The sequence below is a fragment of the Nestor notabilis genome, unplaced genomic scaffold (genome assembly GCF_000696875.1).
Source record: "Nestor notabilis isolate BGI_N333 unplaced genomic scaffold, ASM69687v1 scaffold1064, whole genome shotgun sequence".
Classification (NCBI taxonomy): domain Eukaryota; kingdom Metazoa; phylum Chordata; class Aves; order Psittaciformes; family Psittacidae; genus Nestor; species Nestor notabilis.
The window spans coordinates 38043-52437 of record NW_009925863.1 but is presented as its reverse complement, the minus strand read 5'-3'; the positions used below and the strand labels follow the sequence as shown (position 1 = coordinate 52437).

At 39.4% G+C, this 14395-nt stretch overlaps 1 protein-coding gene across 2 annotated transcripts in view; it reads right to left on the bottom strand.

Moving 5' to 3' along the window:
- Positions 1-5674: 5674 nt before the first annotated feature.
- The window catches only part of TMEM2 (transmembrane protein 2), a 38716-nt gene continuing 29995 nt past the window's right edge, over positions 5675-14395 (bottom strand). For both annotated transcript variants that reach the window (XM_010013230.1, XM_010013231.1), the window contains 9 exons: positions 13700-13877; positions 13003-13218; positions 12099-12307; positions 11384-11569; positions 10006-10225; positions 9308-9406; positions 8228-8376; positions 6857-6963; positions 5675-6134 (listed from right to left, as the gene is read on the bottom strand). In XM_010013230.1, the coding sequence (XP_010011532.1) occupies positions 5938-6134; positions 6857-6963; positions 8228-8376; positions 9308-9406; positions 10006-10225; positions 11384-11569; positions 12099-12307; positions 13003-13218; positions 13700-13877 (1561 nt within the window). In that variant the 3' untranslated portion in view covers positions 5675-5937. The remainder of the gene's footprint in view (positions 6135-6856; positions 6964-8227; positions 8377-9307; positions 9407-10005; positions 10226-11383; positions 11570-12098; positions 12308-13002; positions 13219-13699; positions 13878-14395) is intronic.

Below are 14395 nucleotides of genomic sequence, written 5' to 3'. Positions count from 1 at the left end.
GGGCGGGGGGGAGGACAGAAAAGTGCACAATGACTTAACTGTGAAAGTAATGAAACTGAAGTTTTGTAAGAAAAAAGGCAGCCAATTATTCCTGTAAAGACTGGATATCAACATTTCTAAGCTTCATATTGGTTCTAACTCTGTACTCTGGAGCATTAACTATTTAATGTGGTTCATTCAACATGATAGCTATGGAAGAACAAACCCACCCTGACTCCCAGACTACAAAGGGTCTGTTTAATGCTTAGTAATCAATACTTGGAGTGGGAAAATAAGGGTGGGAAAACAGGATAGGTCCAACCCACTGCCCAAGATCATTTGGAAATAGTGGAGAAGAAGGATGGACAATTACTCAGAAAAATCCATAGGCAGCAAAACATTGGAAATACCAGAAACAGACATTTTATGGGAATAAGATACTTAAACAGAGCAGCATCCCTGCCCTTATGAACTGAGACAACCCTGTCCCTACAAAACAAAAGGAGAAAGGTGTGTATGGCTTAAGGGAAAAGAGACTGCAAACAATTTTTTCTTGAACCCTCCATTTCTTTTCTTCTATCTCCAACTGTTAAAGTCTGACATGAGCTCTTACCTACATTTGTCTGCTAGTTAGCAGAAGGAACCCAATGGCAATTGTGCATGCTGCAATGATTCATGTGATCATATGTACTCCTATCTTCTAATACTTTACATTTCACTGTTGTGAAGGACAGAATAATCTGATACAAATGTAGGAATATTAAAAAAGAAAAACGTAACCCAGAACATGCTGCCATATGAAAATTTATATTGCACTATTACCAAAAAAACACCCTGTTAAAAAGCAGAAAACTGTAATATATACTCCTGAGCGATGCTCATCATAGAATCATTTCTCAGAAATAGAAATGAGACCACAGATAACTGTGATGTTGTTTGCTATGACTGAGCATATGCACCAGTCATTTGCACCAGAGATGGAAGAAAACTATTAGATCACAGCTCACACCCTGCAGATGGAGAAAACCATCTCCCGCTGAAGAACATCACAGATATTAAAATGACACGTCATCATCTGAGATCCATCCCTAAAACCTACCAATTACACGAAGCACACTCTGAACTGAACCTAGAGTAGCTGTTGAAAATGTCACTGGAAATGCTTCACAGGAAAGAGACAGTCGTACTTCTGTTCATAGCAGTTCTAGTACAGCATTACTAGTTATAATCTTGTACACGCACAAAAATAATCCTGAAATATCACTTTGTTCTTATGTTCTGTTTAGAATGAATTACATATAAAGACAGGCCATTGCATGTCTTAAGAATATTTCCTCAGGAAAAAAAAATTACAAATCCAGACATTCAGCTGTCACACCATTCAACTTGGACAAAGATGAAACAGAGAATTTGCCTCCCAGGCATGGCAATTAAATCTGATTTGTACTTTCAAATACAATAGAAATAGAAAAGTTGGCCTTCAAGGACAAAATTTATACAGACTGACTATTTTGAAATTTCTCTGTGATCTGACCAAGCCGATTTCTCACATTACACCAAATCCAACAACCATAAACTTTTCAAGAAAAACACAAGTCTCTCTGAATTTTTTTCAGTATGGTTTAAGGGAAGGACACGAGAGCAGGCACAAGATGACATATTAGAAGAGGCTAGGCTGATCTTAGAAGATCCTCAGATTGCTCTCTCCCAAAGCTTTTCCTATTGTATCCAAAACCTATTTATTTTTCAGACATTAATCACATAAAAAAGTAGAGGCGAAACTTCTATGACTTGCCAGTCCCATCATTCCACTTATGCAAGTCAATAGCCAAATGAGTCGTTTGTTTTTTTGGGTTTTTTTGGCAAGTTACAATTGTCAATACAATTTAATATGTGAAATTGCGGAACACCAAGGCCACATTAATAAAAACCTCATAAATTCTCTCAAGCCAATGGTGGCCTTACACACTTCAATACTGAGTATTATTTTACACATCTAACTAGCACAAGACACAGGGTAAGAAGGCAGCATCAGGAAAGAAAAATATGCTTGTGGACTCTAGAAAAGGACAGAACTCTGCTTTAAGTGCTAGAGCAAATATACCTAGCAGAGACGAAAAAGTAATTACTGGGAAAAGCTCACACAAATGCAGTTTTAAAATTCAGATGTTACTGCTTTTCTTTGCACTTCATAGGCATTTGGACACTAAGATGACACCAGCATCGCCTTAAACAAATATAGCTGTGACATACTGTTTTGACCTCCATTGACCACTGCACCCTGTAATACAGCTATCACCAACCTCACTACACTTGGCTTTTCAGTCAGAGCTGGTGACCACCCTCAGATGTACACCCTTCCTTCGTAATGTGAAAAGGAGTTGAGGGGAAGCTAAGGAAATCATAAGACTTGCCCCAAACAGGAGAACTTATTTTCATGTCCTAGGTCAGAAGTCATCTGGGACCTCAGCTACCACTGCAGTCCTACAATAAAGGCAGAATTAAGCCTATTTTTACCTAAAGGATGTCCTTGCCATCATCGCAGGTCCTAAGGGATGGGTCCTCATGTAGTAGATTTTCAGTGTTGTCTTTGTCCAGAGAGAGCCCCCTATTGATAGCACACTTAATGTGATCTGTGGTCCAGGTAGTTTATTTATTCTTTTATTGTCGTTATTAATTTCTTTAATGAACAGTAATACCATCTGAGCAAGGAATAGGAATCAATCTATCTGTATACAGAGTCTGACCCTGAAGAGGTGACTACAATGTCTTTTGGGCTGGGCTTGGGGCAGAGATGCTTCATTTTTAAGACCTGAGTTTCAGACATGAGGTGAAAAGTGCATGGGGTTCAGCCCTTGCACACTGCAGCAGCTGGTGTGCTTGGAAAAGAGGGCCTAGGTACATTGCCAATTTCCACTGCACACAGCCGCAGCGGCACCCGGGCTGGCAGCCACCTCCGGAGGTGGTGGCCCAGGACACTATGTGTCTCAAAGCAGGGCCAGCTGCAGCTGCTCCTCCCCAAAGACTCCATAGCCTCTCTGGCAATCAGTTCCAGTGCTTGATCACCCCCTCAGTAAAAGTTTCTATTCTGTTTGTGTGCAATTGCCTGTATTTCAAAGTGTGCCCACCGCCTCCTGTCCTGTGCCACTGGGCACCGTTGAGAGTAACCTGGCCCCATCTTCTTTATCCCCCTGCCAGGTGGTTACAGACAAGGGTAAGATGCCCCTGAGTAGATAACAATACCGCACTGGCCCCCACCAAGCTGAAATGACTACACTCAGCAGCTCAGGCAGACTTGAAGAGGACAGACTTTGGAGACAGGCTCGTAACTTGAGTCACGAGCCGTGTCTCTGTCCTAGCATTACCAACTTGTCTCTGACTGAAAAGCAGGATACACTCCATAAACTTCAGAGGTCTGTTGGTGTTTGAAGTTAAGTCATTTACAGTACAAGGGGTTTCAGCACCTCCCATATGAAGACAGGCTGAGAAAGTTGGGGCTGTTCAGCCTGGAGAAGAGAAGGCTGTGTGGAGACCTCAGAGCAGCCTTCCAGTATCTGAAGGGGGCCTATAAGGATGCCGGAGAGGGACTCTTCATTAGGGGCTGTAGTAATTGGGCAAGGGGTAATGGGTTCAAATTGAAACAGGTATTAGGAAGAAATTCTTCCCCGTGAGGGTAGTGAGGCATTAGCACAAGTTTCCAGGTGAAGCTGTGAAGCTGTGGCTGCCCCATTCCTGGCAGTGTTCGAGGCCCAGTTGGATGGGGCTTGGAGCAACCTGCTCTAGTAGAAGGTATCCCCGCCCATGGCAGGGGGGTTGGAACCAGATGACCTTCAGGTCCTTTCCAACCCAAACCATTCTATGATTCACATAGCATACATTACAGAATTACCTGATACAAGAACAGAAGAGATACAAGATTTTATTGTCTTGTCAGATGTAAAAATTTATGCTATTTATCAAGTGTTTAAATTTAAACAAACAACACCACTTCAGGTCCAACTGTCCACCCTACCTCAGAATACCCTTGACACTTCCAAGTACAATTTTTACAAGATGGCTTAGAACAGCAGAATCTCATAAATAATGGCAAACTTCACAACCCTGAAGGTCACTACCTCATCGGTATTTCTCTGCTGAACATGACCCACAGAACAATAGAAGTCTTAAGACCATTTTAATCCCCAAACACTATCACTACTGCACTCAGAACATGTAAATCACATTGATCTGCATTAGTAACATTGAACATTATAGCTAGTCTTTAAAGATTTACCACATTTCCCCTAACAAAACCCTTTTTTTTTTTTTTCTTAAACATTATAGAAGACCTGTGCATCAAAACAACTGCAAAATACACAATCATCCATTTGGCTTGGTTTTACAATAAAAATTACATCAGTCATGTATTTGTTAACTTCATCTCTTATGTTGTGCTCCCTTTCCCTCCCTTCTCACTCGGCAGTTTAACTGTAGCACTGAGGTAGCATATTTCAATTGAACAGAATAATATGTCTGCTACTGTGCCTCCTCTCCTTTAAAGCACACACACAAAGAAAAAAAAAATCCCCACAGCTTTTCAATTTCTTTGGAGAAGATGGGCGTATTTCCAGCAGCCATTCCATTCTGAATTCAAAGCGCAAAGCGTCTCTGAACGGTAGATACATTATACCAGCTAGAATGAATGAGAATATATACAAAGGAGGAACTATGTCAGTTTTATTAGAACTATGGTTACATTTTAGCTCGATGGCACCTAGTGTTCCCTATTGTGAAATGCATCTTTCTAGTCTCTGAAATGTAATTTCAAAGACAGGATTCTTAAAAATGGCAGCTGTGCCTCAGTTCTCAGTGAAATGATTTTCACACTATCTGTAGAAATAGCCAAATAATTGTTAACAAAACTGAAAGAAATCAAAAGGACCTAACATAAAGTCAACAGGAACTAGCAATATGAGTATACTAAAAGAACTGAAGTTAAGGCAAAGCATGTAACATGCCTGAATGAACTGAGAGCACTTGCCATTCACTTAAAAGGTAAAGCTGTGATAGCCTTTGTGGGGGGCGGAGGGTGAGGAAGGAAATATGACTGCAAGAGTAGAAGCCTAGTTTCATAATAAATTGTGAACAACAGTATCTCAGCTTTGCCCTTCTGGCTAGAAGCTTTAAAAGAGCGAGCCGCAGCCAAGCTGCACCCAGGACTGCAGCCTTAACACTCAGACTGTTCACTGAAGTAACTCTCACAGACACCTGTATATTTAGGGGTGAATAGTAAAGAGGTGGTAATTAAGAATGGTAGTAATTTTCTACTCTGATGGCACGCACAGCCATGTTAAATTCTGTTGCATGATCAAAATCCTCACTCAGCCCTGGGCCGGGTATTTGAATACCCCCTCTTCACCTTTCATACAGCAAAGCAAAAACCTTAATGCAGTTAAACCCCTTCAGTTAGCTGAATGCATGGGGGAAATGGTTTTTTAACACCTTGGCAAGCAGAGTGAGAATGTAACTGAGCTGACTGCTAAATAAACCCTCAGGAAAATACCTAAGCAGCTAAGTGACAATGTGTAAGTTACAATGACCAATTCAAGCTGTTTATGGAGACTTTAATGTTAGTCTTTCAAGTAATCCAAGATGCACTCCAACTCCTGTTATCAACAATTTAAGGCTTTTATAAACACCCTCTTACATACAAAAGGAGTATTAAACAGAAGGAACTTGTTTACAGTAAATACAAACATCTGAAAAATCTCTGAAACCTGTTTATACAAATACTAATAAATTCTTTAATATTTTGTACAACTAGAAGGTGCGCAGATTGGCATTCAAGCAGTCAATGCTGGCAAACATCTGTCAGACAATAACATGAATTACATGGATAACAACATAGTTTAAAATGCCATAAATTAAAAAATGAGTTAGTTCACATTTTTTCCCCAGCTTTTATGTACATCTTAGTCTTTAATGAGATCGTGTCGCCTTCTTTAGAAGCTCGAGGTCTTTCCGCCGGCTTTTGATTGCTCTGGCACAGCCATACTCTTCCAGTTGCAAAGGGATATACTTTTCTATCTGAACAAGCCCATGCCCAGCAGGACCAGTAAACAGCTTAATCCAGGATGGCTTAAAGTTTCCTCTGTAGCCCAGAAATGACACGCTTCCTGTGACAAAACCACTCAGTGTTACCGAACCAGCCAAGCCTGAAGCACACCACATGCTCCTCTGAAATCTTCTCCCCAGAGTATTCAGGACATTAATCCACTCTCAGACTCAAGTACACCCCGCAAGGCAAGACTTATTCAATATTCAGGATTAAATACTCTTGAAATCTTAACCTGGAAACATAGCTATCAGTAGTTATAAAACCTGTCTTCTTAAGTCAGGACTTGTGTCAGGGCCCTGAATGGGCAAGAGCTACCCTATGTGGCCTATAAAGTGATCGTGCCTTAAAACACCAACAGCTGCTCATCTCAACCTTCAAATTTTGTTAGAACAGGAAATACTAGCCTGGCACAGGAGATTGTTTGTAAATAGATTCACTGGGTAAGGCACAAATACAGGCTTTGCGGAAAAAAGTCTGGGGCCCTTTTTCTGTAATCCACAGGCACAAAGAACTGCCAGTCATTTCTCTGCTTTCCACAAGCTTCACACAGCACCCTTGAGGCAATGGGAAATATCTTCTGCCCCACCTCCTGAAGGGCTGCTCACTCTCTCTCCCCCTCCACCCCAAACAAGGCTGAAATGCAGCAGCCCACGCCAGTACAAACTGGCAGACACCCTTCACCAGCTGCATCCTCCTCACACACCCTTGGAGAAACCTACCACGCCAACACAAACACACAGACCAAGGCAGGTCAAAGAAATGCACGAAATTTCCACCAACCGTTGCTCTGAAGATAAGGTGGTTTGGCTGTCCCCAGGGACATTAAGGCTTCTGATAAATTATGAGGAATTGCTACATCACCTCTTGTGCTCAGTAGAACGACAGACCTGCAGCAGAGACAGCATAGAGACAGCAGCTGTTATAAACACAAAGTCTTCTAACTATTCTGCTACATGCTTTTACAGCCAGTAAAAGCATGTCCACTTGCTTAAGAGTACTCATGTGATGTTATTTCATGACATGGAAATAGTCAACCCTCTCTGAAAGCAATACCTATAATAATTTTTTTTTTTTTAGATTGACTTTTAAATTTAACTTCAAAATCATTGGAAAGTGTTACTGAAATATAGTACAATATTTTGTAACAAAAATTAAAGTTTAGATATTGATCCAAAATTAATCTTAGAGTGCTGATTTTTCCAACATTAACTTTTTACTCTTTCTTCAATGATATGCAATTTTCCCCCCTAGACAGGGAGAGAACAGCATGATCTTTTGTAATGTATTTCTTGTCAGTGCCCTTAAATGACCTTATTAAACAAAGTTACTTGTTTTCAGCAAAGAAGTGTTATTAGTGTTATTATATGATGTTTAATTAAAAAAAAATTCTTTTTGAGCTGAAAGATAGGAAACACTGGAAAACTGTAAGTGTTCAAAATTTGAGTTGTTTTATATTCTCAAATAAGACTAAATTATCTGTTAAAACACTTGTGTATTTCTTTTTTCCCCTCAACCTGGATATGTTTTTCTCACTTTCAGTACTTCTGCATAGACATCATTATTCAAATCATAGAATGGTTTGGGTTGAAAGCGACCTTAAAGATCATGTAGTTCCAACCCCCCTGCCATAAGCAGGGATACCTTCCACTAGAGCAGGTTGCTCCAAGCCCCATCCAACCTGGCCTTGAACACTGCCAGGGATGGGGCAGCCACAGCGTCTCTGGGTAACCTCTTCCAGTGCATCACCACTCTCATAGTAAAGAATTTCTTCTTAATACCTACTCTGAATCTAGCCTCTGTCAGTTTAAAGCCATTCCCTGATGTACTATCACTACACATCCTTGTAAAAAGTCCCTCTCCAGGTTTCTTCTAGGGCCCTTTTAGGCACTGGAAGCTGCTCTAAGGTCTCCCTGGAGCCTTCTCTTCTCCAGGCTGAATAAGCTCAACTCTCTCAGCCTGAAAGGTGCTCCATCTCACTGATGATCTTCGTGGCCTCTTCCAGACTCTCTCAAGCAGGTCCAGTACTGCAGGTGCAGTCCTACCCGAGTGGAGTAGAGGAGGATAAATAACCTCCCTCAACTTTGCTATGTAGCTAGACAGCAGAGCTACAGCTTACTGGACGTACTGGAAATAAATGGTCATTACACGTACCTTTGAGGAATTCCAGATTTTAAATAATCATATACATGCTTAATGTCTACTCCAGAAAATAATTTGTTTCCCAACACCGTTCCAGTGCAGGCATCAACTATAACAGTAAGTATACCATTATCCTTGAAGGAAAACATAGTGTCATTGACCTGAATGGGAGGAGAAAAAGAAAAAAAAAAAAAAAGAAATTTTTCTTCCTTTCTTAAAGTTAATAAATCCAACAGCAACTCTATGGCACTCAGCATTAATCTTCATTTAGTTTAGACATAGTGGGATACTAAGTTCCCTACAAGTACTTGCTTCTCGCTGGTATGTCTTCATTTTCCCCCTTGAGGAAAAGCTTTCAGTAGGAATTCTGAAATTACACTGAAACCTTCAGTCTGTAGCTTATACAGGGAGATCGTACATTTCAGGTGACTTACTACCTGCCTCAGACATTGCTCCTGCTCTGCGTATCTAAAATTCAGATACTGAACCACCTGGACTTCTTGGCAATAAATAGTACACTTAATCTCTCTCTGCAGCAGCCCAGTTCCAACCCAGTTTCTTCCTACACAGCACTCTTACTGCTTTGGATATGGCACACACATTCCCGTAGAAGTTTGAAGCTGCTACTGTTATGCTGCCTATAGGCAGCAATTTCAACAACACGGATTTAACCAACAGTTTGTTTGGTTTTGGTTGTTTGGATTTTTGCTTGTATTTTGTGTTTCTGGGGGGTTGTTTGTTTGTTTGGGTTTTTTTGTGTGTGTGTGCGTGTTTTGTTCGGGTTTTTTTGGCCCCAAAGCACCCATCAATAAATAGATATCCGTCCAGATTGCAACATGAATCTGAAGATTTTAAACTCGCCCTTACTGCTACAATTTTCTCACCAGCAGTAAAGGATTCAAATACAAACTGGGCTTTGGAGCCTCATTTTCTGAGGTTAAAACATTGGCTTTTTGACTGTTTGGATTTTAAACTATGAACCAACACTTTCCATTGAAGTGAAGAAAAGCAACATCAGCATTATATAGTACTGTAAAACTGTTGTAATACAAACTGCTAAAAAGAAAGAAGAAAACCATAAAGAATACTTACAGAAATAAATGCTTGCTGTCCTCTGCTTAATTCTTTTTTATCAGATGAATTAATCTGCACAAGGAGGTAGTTTTTATGAGGATCGCTGGTGAATACCATCTGGATATCAAATGAAACATGTTAAGTACACATATCCATGTGCCTTCAACACTTCATTGTGCCAGACAATTTACAACAGACTGCCCATTGCTCCAAAGCACATGCATCAATTTACCAGTGGTATTATTTATAGTACTAGCAACGCTAGTAAGTATCATGATGAATAGTGTAACCCATTTTATTCCTTACTTTCAGAATTTTTCTCAGCAAAACTAGAAAATGCAATTTCAACTTCATGATAATAAGCAAAGATCCGAAAAAGAAGAGAGCAGGTTCCCAATACCATACAGATCTCTGCAGCAAAGCTATCCTACCTGGAGTACAGACACTGCTGTAGTACAAGACATTGGATCTACCTACATCCCTTCCCTGTAGCACTTTGAGTGAAAAGTGAAGCGGTATTTTTCAAAGAACAAAAAATGAAATCTTTGTGCTACAAGGGACTCCCTGCTTTCCCTGCATACAGGAGATAAACAATATGACCATTGCAAACTGGTAGGTGCAGTGTTGTGTGCCAAAAGACTGAATTTTTGTCTTAGACCAATCAGACAGCAACACCAACTACACAGTTCATAAAGGTTTTTCTTGCTTTATTTTACCTGAGTTGTGCCGCATTTCATACACGGTACAGTAGTTTTTACTGGCATCTGTGTTATGACAGTTGGTCGTTGGTAGTACTTTGGGTAAGCTTTTGCCATGCAGTAACTGATCCCTTTTGCCGTATCTTTGGTCACAATCTTGATCCTTTCACATCCCTGAGATGAGCAATAACTGTGACCATCCCTATTATATTTGGCTTGAAGAAATAAAAAGAGTAATCTACACAAAAGAGGGAAAAAAAAAAGAACTAGGTCAAATGCTGGAAGAACAGGTATTTATGTTACACCTAACGTCTATATTTCATTATTTTCAGAAGCAGAGAAATGACAGTACTCACTTCTGCAGCTTTGTTGAAGACCTTTTAAAAATATTTCCAGTTTATTAGAATTAGTAAGTCTCTACTGATATAGCTGCACTTCCCAACAATTAAAGGAGACATCATTATGAATGCATATGCTCCAAAAAGAACAGCCATTCCTCAAACCAGTAGTTTGCAGGAAACAAAAACCAAACTGCAGAGCATAAATGTTTTCTTTGATCACAGATCTTTGCAGATAGCCAGCAGTAACTCTTTGGATATTCAGCTTCACCCACCAGCTCTGGACAATGTAATTGTACTGCTGCAAATGCCTGGAAATGCAACTGGGGGCAGTGGTCATTAGTGTTCACAGTACAGTGAGACTAGTAATTCTTCTCTTACATACTTATCACTGTAGCTCTTAGAGAAAAGGAAACAAGCATCTTTTCGAAAGCTACATTCATCTGCATATTTACTACAGACAAAGTAGCAGATAAGGGAACAAAAGAAATAACAAATTATAAACTAAAAATGAACATTCACAAAACATACAAGTGACATACATAGGACTTGTTTAAGAAATGGTCAGCTTTGGGTAAAACATCTCAGAAGGACTGAAGAGGCCTCTGTCAGAAGTATTTTTGAGAAACGAGGACTTTTAAGTGTTTTGACAAAGCTGTAAATGGGTTAAGATTTTCAGAGATACATTCTTATAATGTTCTTGGAACAGAAAACTTCTTGGAAATTTCTAGAATTTTCAGGTTAACAAGAAGGCACAAATTTTCCTTAGAAACTTTTAAGTTACTTCCTGAAAGACACTCCTCTGCAGCATGCCAGATATACTTTTTTTCCCAGGCATGGGGTAGGAATTATCTGTGGCAATTGTGGTACTCTTGGAAAAATGACAACCACTGTATTTTGAAGATTCAAAGTCACATATTCTTTCAAACAGTCTTTGGGTTCCTTCACAACAGCTTTACTCTTAAGAGATATGTCAATCAGTTGCTTTTAACACTATCAAACTGGACATTTTAAGGTTAAACAACATCTTCCAACACCACCAAGTTACAAGGAGTTACCCAGTACTGCTGTCGAAGTAAAACTTCTTGTCTGATCGATTCTTTTCAAGCTCCGCCATTGAAGATACAGGCAAGTAGCGCTCCACCTTGCTTGACAGGGCAGATGACCGCCTTTGAAAGGTTTCTAATGCTATAATGAAATCTGTATTTGGTTGATAGCAAAGACCAACACGAATCCAGTCATTCCTAAAATAAATAAGTAAATAAATAAATAAATAAAACAAACCCAAAAAAACCAAAAAAACATTTGATTTAACCTTAGGAACAGTTCAGATGACGTCACACAGCAAACACAAAAAGCTCCCAAATGCGGTATCTTTCTTCCCCTCTCTATGCAGTTTGACTAAATGTTACAGTAAGTTTGATACTTTCAGAATATAGCTAATTTTATACTTTAGACATTTAATAAGTTTATCTGACAACAAAATCAAGTATGCTAACTATTCAACTCCAATCCTGCTCAGCTTCACTATTTGCACACTTCCTTCTCCAAACAATTTTCCTGAAAGACACTGTACCGGACAAAAATTTAACTTTAGGTGCAGGTCTACTGCTTCATCCCTTGCTTTTCATACTTCAGCATTTGTAATCACAAAAAAATCCAGCCCACAATCCACTGTTACTGATGGCTGCAAACTCTCACACATGCTAATTCTGCAGAACATTACTTCAGTATTGCCTTATAGATCAATAACATGAAAGAACATAAACATACTTGTTGAAGTTAATGAGATAAAGATAGGTGACATTTGGAGCTTTTCCATTCCAATGTATTGTGTAGCCCTTTTGGAGCATCACTACTGGCTGGTATTGTTGAAAGACAGCTCTCTGATTAATACCTCGAAGAACCATGGGGTTGGCTGGGTACTCATCTCGTACAATAGTCATGGACAGATTCTGTCCATTCCATGTTTGGACATAAACCTATATGGTATTAAGGAGGATGAAAAGAAAGAGAAAAGGTTAGGACACTGTGCAAAAAGAAATGAAATAGCGAAGAATAATCAGTAATTATACAAACAGCTGCAATTTGATGTTCTGAGTTACGCAATACAAAGATCTCCTGAAGAAAAGCCCAATTAAAAAAAAAGTACTGTAGATTTTGCTAATTTTGCAGACAAAAAAGGGAGGAATGGAAAAAAAAAAATAGACAGGAACCAGAACGCGAATCAAATCTGTGTGAGATTTGTATTTATAGGTGGTATTTAACATTTCCACTTAAAAAAAAAAAAAAAACCAAAAAAAAAAACCACCAGCCCTTAAAAACCCACTCTGTGAAAAAAAGACAGACAGCTCCAGTGGAAGAAAACACCTCCAATACAAAAATGCTTTAGTGGACAGGGCTACAACACAGAACTGCTGGCATGCATATACATTTGGTTTTACCTTGCAGCATTTAATACTGTAGTCCCACTTTGTGTGCTGAAGGGAACATAATATACACAACTAGCTGAGAAGTGTAATGTTCATAAAAGATTTTTAAAACTTTGAATAATTTTTAAATTCCAAGATAGCTGATTTTGCAGTTCTTAAGACTTTCCCTGCACCACCACCTGCCCCGCCCCCAAGTTATTGTTATTGTAGGTTTGCCTCAAACATAAAGGTACAGGAGTACTAGCCTGTGCATAGGTCCCACTGCAAACCACTCCACTCCATTCTGTAATATTAATGCATTTGGGGTGTTGAATCAAGTAGTTATCCATTCTGCCCACATAGGTATTCTTGTAGTCAGTCACTGAACCATCTAGATCATGGAATATTGAGTTTTTGTCACCATCCAGATCTCCTTCTTCAAACCAGGGACCAGGTTTTCCAAAGAAAGCTTTCAAAGAAACCTGGCAACAACAATTAAAATATTTATTTCTCTCTCCAGGCAAAGCACAGACTAACACACTTGCATATCTGCAGAAACACAGGAATTTAACAAAGTTGATTAAAAACCTTATGAAAAGGATAGAAAAATAGACATTTTGATTTTTAGTAACAGGCTCTGTCCAGGTCTTGCTTCTGAAATGTTAATATTTGCAACTGAAAATTCATTACTAAGGATATACCATACCTTACAAAAATCTCTTTTTACCTTTACCATTAGCCATGAAAGAGATTATTATGGCAACGTAGCCTACATCTCCATTGGTATTATTTTTTTGTTCAGGAGACAAAGGATACACCCTGGGTGACTTCCAATCAAGAAAGAAACTCTGGAGTGGGGATATGTGGAAAAGATGACCTAGGGCCAGCCATAGGATGTTTATTTTAAATACACCAAGGAGAAAGCCATTTACAAGAATAAAATAAAACTTGCATTAAACTTACATTTGGACCAAACTTCACAAGAGAAATGTTGTTTTTTGGTGTCATCTGCCACGGATTTTTCATTAAGAATCCAACTGCACTGGTAAATCTGTCTGGAGTTGGCACAAAGTTTTTGAATGTGCACTTGGTAAGGTGAATAGGTCCATCATAAATTTGAAATCCTCTGATTGGAAACGTCCTGTTAATTCAAGTAAATATTTATAGTATCTTGTTACAAAACCCATGATAAACCGGAACTGTGTCATAAGTACATTTCCTCTCAGAGGAATCAAGAGAGCAACATTTAGAAAATGACTTGGAGGTTAGATCTTACTAAAGGAAAACTTTTTTTCTGCACTTATCTAACACGTCAACCCTCCCGCACTCTGATGTTTCCTGTTAGAAGTGCTATCACTGTCACTTTGCAAACGTGCCCCTTCCCCAGTACAGGAAATACAGCAGGAGAATAATACCGCCCGGTCTTTGACTAATCATGGCAACTGGGAGAAGTGCAGGCAGAGTGGAGGAAAGCAAACATGATTTTTAAGTTCAAGAAGGAACACCCAGGGAACTGAAGGCTGGTACACCTCAGCTTGATCCCCGGGAAGGTGATGAAGCAGCCAATCCTGAAAACGATTTCAAGAAAATGAAGGACAAGAAGTGATGAGAAATGGTTGAGAGAGTCCCTTGGGAAACAGTACTGAAGGAAGGCTGGAC